This window comes from Haplochromis burtoni, unplaced genomic scaffold, assembly GCF_018398535.1.
Source record: "Haplochromis burtoni strain Fernald_Lab_line unplaced genomic scaffold, NCSU_Asbu1 Contig_2, whole genome shotgun sequence".
In the NCBI taxonomy this organism is placed as follows: domain Eukaryota; kingdom Metazoa; phylum Chordata; class Actinopteri; order Cichliformes; family Cichlidae; genus Haplochromis; species Haplochromis burtoni.
In genome coordinates this window covers 1,767,908-1,773,422 of record NW_024582363.1, presented here as the reverse complement: position 1 = coordinate 1,773,422, position 5,515 = coordinate 1,767,908, and the positions used below count along the sequence as shown (strand labels likewise).

Below are 5,515 nucleotides of genomic sequence, written 5' to 3'. Positions count from 1 at the left end.
GCCCCAAAAGATTTAGTAGTTGTATGAAATCGTATTTTATATTCAAGTTTAAAAATAATAAACACATTGCTGAAAAAAAGGAATGGGCCCCATGTGAGATTTTCTTGCTTCTTTGACAAACTTTGTGGCAGTGTGAAAATTAAATACTTTCTACCAAGTCTTCTACTGCATTCATGCTTATTTATTAGACAAATGTTTGGGCTCTAAATATTCCCTGCAGCACCCACGAAATCAGTGTCTATCCTCTTCTTCATATTGAATGACGGGCAATCTTAATTAGGACCGTCTGTAGCTGTGTAGGCTATCAAGCTGTGATAAATGATATGACACATCATCTCTGGAGGCCTACTATTGGCTGATATAGTACTTGAGGGAGGACACTGTGGGTAGATCATAGCCCTCATTTTAATACTTGCATCAGCATTGAAGAATTGCACTTTGTTTTGAAAGTTGCTTTCAGGTGTTACTTTCAAGCTTTTTTTTTATTGTTTTTTTCCCCTAAGTTTCATTTTTGCCTTGATTTCATAGTATTACTTAGAGGGATGGTTAGAGGGTTGTGATCTGTAGGGCAGGAATCAAACCAAGAAAAGGATATCTTCATCTCATTGGTCTATGTTTAGGTCCGTTCTTAAGAGCATTTCTTTGTGCACAAAATGAGCCAATCCAGGACATCTCACCATGTTCTGCCAGAAAACACGTTCAGATTTGTCTGGGGCATACATGATTTACTTTTATGAGAATGACCAGTACAAGGAAAAAAACATTGTTGGTGATGGCATGATGTGTAGGCACAGATGATGCTAGTGTGCAGCGAGGTGGAACCATGAAGACAGCCAATATCACACACTTAGCGTCCGTTTCCATGCTTGTAAATTTACATTACTTTTTCAGTAAATCGCCACCTAGCACCTCCATTCCCATGACATACTTGATCAGGTAGTATATCTAGTGAAAATTAACTTAAGTAACATCTACCCTAAACCTTTTGAAACTTGTCCCAGGCAGATACTCCTAACAGACAAAAATATCACATAGTCTCAGGACAACATTACAATCAAGTAGATATTACTTTGGTTCAGGTGTGAAAAAACACTTTATTTGTAGAATGAAATATACAGACATGTCACAAGATATTCTGAGATACAAGATGACAGATAAGCAATAAAGGTAACTTTCTGGGGCTCATAAATGTAAGTCAATGTCCCTGTATAACTTTAAGTGTCACAAGTCTAGGATGAAGCGTTCGACCTTCATCATGTACGCTGGTTTGAGGTATTTCTGCAGTTCACTCTTCTTCACCCACAGAAAAGGAGCTTTTTTGGTTTTGGGAGGGGCACCATCTGCCAGGATGGCTTTGAAGAAGAATACTTTTGTCCCGATTGAGTTCTCCGTCCGAATGGCTTTGGGCAGTTTGTACTTGTACACTCCGCAGGGGGCGTTGCCAAGGAAAGTCGCCTTGAAACCAGCTGCTGCAGGTAGGAAAACAGGCTGTGAGTTCATGCAGATGGAAACAAAAGTGCAGATGTTGCTAACCCTTATGCAGCTTTTAACACTTTCTAATGGTGCCGCTTTATGTTGTCGCATTCCCGTGGATCATCAGTGTTTGACTCCTCTAATTAAAGTGTTACATCACCCTCATATTCTGTTTCTCTTCTGTGCTGCGACAACAACCCACTTTTTAATCTAATGTCATGTCGTGTAAATCCCCACGGTCGCTGCTGGCTCAATGTGCAGAGTGAGGCACAACACGGCCATGTTAGATTCTCACCGAGTCCAGCTATATTAAAAATGGATCAACTTCTGCTCCTCTAAGACACCTTAAATAAAACCCTCTACCAAATGTTATTGTCAGGGGAATGGCTTAGGAAGTGATTGATGGAGCTGACACATTAATAGCTTGAGAAATGTTGTGAAATGGTTTAGTACAGTCAGTCTGTGGACTCTTATTTAAATGCTTTAAAGCTTGGATACATGTTGAGAATCAGACAGTTAATATATTTAATGTGAGGGATCATTACTGGGTGACTGGGAATATTTCTGCCATTAGTCATCAGCTTCACCTCTTACCCTTAACTTTGGTCAAATCGTCTGCTTATTATTTCTGAAACAGACTCTAATCTACGGCTGAGATCAGTGGACGTCTTAGCGGAGATGACAGCTCGGGGCCAAGCACTGCTCTACGAGGTGTATGCAAATGAGTTTTCAGAGGGGATTTACAGTAAACCTCTTGTTGTGGATAATGAATTTATGAATGATCACATCAGACTTTAAAGATCCTTAGGATAAAGCTGGATCATTATAACAAAAGAGATCAGGATGCTAATACAGTAAGAATGCAGCAAATGAAGCATGTGGACAATAATTTTGGATATTAACAGTACCTCAAATCCTGCCCTTAACACTCATTTTAAAATGTGCTTAAATATCCAACACACACTTGCACTTTGGGGTACTTGTTTAAATGTGGGAAGTTCTTAACTGATAAAAACATATTTAACAAATATCAGCAGATTAATTTGCTTTTGCTTCACCTGCTACATAAGGCTGTCCAAAGACTGGATCTGTCTTAATACCCATGTACAATGCTATGAAAAAGTATTTGCCTCCTTCCTGACAAAGTCATCAGTCTATAAAATCTTACAAACCCATTTCAGAGATGTTAGGACTGCAGTGAACCACTGTGAGTGCCATTATCCACAAATGGAGAAACCCTAAAACAATGGTGAACCTTCCCAGGATTCATCCAGGGGATCAGTTTATGCCATGAAGCTCAACCCCACTTGGATTATGTAGCAGCACAGTGATTGGGAACACTTCAGCAGGTCCACCTCTAAATGCCTCAAAAAAAATAAAGGTTTTAGAGCAGTCCAGTCAAAGTCCAGAGTAAAAACAGACTGAGATGCTTTGGCATAATTAAGGCTTTGACCTTGAAATCAGAAATGGGGCAAAGCCTTGTTCACAGCATTTTTTGAATAAAATATGATTTAAAAAATTCTTTTCATCCTTCTTGACATGAGAATACTACTAAAGAGACAAATGTTTCAAATCCCAGAAATCTGAACAAGAAATAATGAATTAGACAGGATGTGGGTACTGGGACATGCTCTATGTATAATTAGAGTAGTTTTATTGGGCTGTACAAAATCTGAAAATATTTGGGGTTTAAAATAAATACTATTTGTTCAGATATTTAGATTTTACAATTCATTTCATATTAAAGTGGGCTGCAATTAGCCAAAAATCATGAAAATAAAGTATTTTCCATCATAAAGCATCAAATATGAAGGGAATTAACTGCAATTTACATCCCCGTTTATTAATGGGAGGTTTATCTACTAACACTGTGTTCGTAGTGCTGATGCCTTAGTAATTCTCTGATTTAAACCAGCACTAATTACAGTTTAGAGAAAAATTATTTAATCAGGAAAATAAGGGCAGATTAATCAAAAAAAAAGTAGTCACAGACCCATTCAAGTTTGAAGTACACCTGAATTAATGTATAAAATCCATAAGAAGCTGTTAGGAAACTAAATTTGTTAAATAATTCTGGTGCTTAGCAGCCTGAAAACTTAAGTTACCTGGCAGGGAGGTGAGAGCTCTCTCAGCCGTCTGTCGCAGCGTTTCCCCCTCCTGCCACCGAGTCTGAGGCAGCAGCCAGAGCTTCTCATCACCCACTTCCTGCTCAGCCAGAAGAACCAGGGAGTCGGCCAAGCAGCGCTCTGCTGAGGTCAAGTCTTTATCTACATCAGCTAAACCAGAGACAGGAGGCAGTCAGCAGCTTCACAACAGCTCTGTCGTTGTCTGCAAAACTCACACTAACTTTTCAAATGTCACAGGGAGCAAAATGCTAATTTAGAATTCTAGAGCAAATAGATTTTCTGAATATCAAAAAATACATTAAAGGCTATTCGCTCTCTGGTAATTTCATTTAAATCCAGCTCTGTGAGACTCCTTCAGATAATCTAATTTTCATTCTCATTCTGTTTTACTTGATTAATGATTGGAGCACCACTAAAGGCTGAATACTACAATACATCACATTAAATTACAGACATTTCATCAGGCACATTTGCAGTGCTTGAGTATGTTTTCATACTGTGTGCATGCTGGTCTACTCCTTTACTGATCATACACTGCCTAAACTGACCTCTGACCCTTAGCGCTGGTTGAAAGTTCTTCATTTTCTGCTCCCAGATGTCTTCCAAGTCCTGAGCCATCATTATCTCCTTGTCCCCGTGGCTGTCCTCTTCATCTGAATCGTAGTCGTCCGCCTGCTTACGACTCATCTTCTCTGCATCTTCCAGCAGGCGCAGCTCGTGGTCCGACAGAACGCTCTTTTCCAGCTCGATCTGAAAGAATCCAGAAGAGGCCTGTGTCTCAAAAGGACATCTTTCAGTCTGGGCATTGCTGCCGAGTCTCATGTTGTCACTGTGTCAGCTAACAACATCAAACTGAAGCTACAATTTGTACATGCTCACCAAAATTGCCTGGTCTTCAAAAATGCAACATTCGGATTGCAGGGTCAAAATTTGGCAAACACAACATCAAATATGGATCCATGCAGCTTTGAATCAGCAGTTCAGGGTCATAGTCGTGGTGCAATAGTGTGGGAGCATTGTTTTTGAGCATTGCTGCTGACTACATCCATCCCATTATAACAACAATATAGCCATCTTCTGATGGCTGCTTCCAGCAGGATAACACATCATCACAAAGCTCAAATCATCTCAACCTTGTTTCTTGAACTTCACAATGAATTTTCTTTACACAAATGAGCTGCACAGTCACCAGACATCAATCCAATTCAGCACCTCAGGGATGTAGAGGAATTTTGGAATAAGGCACCTTTGTTGCCACAAAGAATTTAAGCAGCTCTGAAGGGAAAAAAAGAGTACCAGTAAAGTAAACTGCCTGGTGCGTGTATATAATATTACAAAGCTGAAGGTTCACATCAAATTTGGCCAAAGTTTGAAATAATAAAGTAAATCTGAGTTGAAATAATCTCAGCAGCCCAAAGGTTAGCCCAAAGGAGTTAGACTGCTCTGAACATTTTTTCCAACATTTCTTTATAAAACCATCTGTTATTCAGACAGCACACAACACCACACAGTAAACCTCCATCTGCATCTCTGCTTTATCGTGCATTTGATAGCAAACAAAGTGTGAAGAATTTTGAGGTCAGGACTTCTTGAGTTGGTTTGAACTGATTAACCACTGATCGACAAGTTACATTACTTCTGCTTAAAACTTTGTCATTGCCTCTGTTTTAATTCTATACTTGACACATAACTTTGTTTTTAAATGAGAGCTGTGCAACTATTATTACAGCAAGATAATAGAGATAAAAATGAATACCACCATGTTCTGCAATAATTTTCTTGCTTTGTGCATACATTTCAAGTAATTCACACAACTGTGGCAGATCTGAATATTAGTTATCAGTTAAAATTCCAGAAAGGACACTTAAATAAACATATATATATATATACATACACATATATATATACACATACAT

General features: G+C 38.9%; 1 protein-coding gene across 2 annotated transcripts in view; it reads right to left on the bottom strand.

Moving 5' to 3' along the window:
* Window positions 1-1,074: 1,074 nt before the first annotated feature.
* Window positions 1,075-5,515, bottom strand: part of mrpl46 (mitochondrial ribosomal protein L46) — an 8,373-nt gene continuing 3,932 nt past the window's right edge. The window contains exons 2-4 of one of the 2 annotated variants that reach the window (XM_005913049.3): window positions 4,148-4,349; window positions 3,579-3,749; window positions 1,075-1,469 (exon numbers count right to left, since the gene is read on the bottom strand). In XM_005913049.3, the coding sequence (XP_005913111.1) occupies window positions 1,222-1,469; window positions 3,579-3,749; window positions 4,148-4,349 (621 nt within the window). In that variant the 3' untranslated portion in view covers window positions 1,075-1,221. The remainder of the gene's footprint in view (window positions 1,470-3,578; window positions 3,750-4,147; window positions 4,350-5,515) is intronic. The other variant, XM_005913050.3, reaches the window with a different exon arrangement.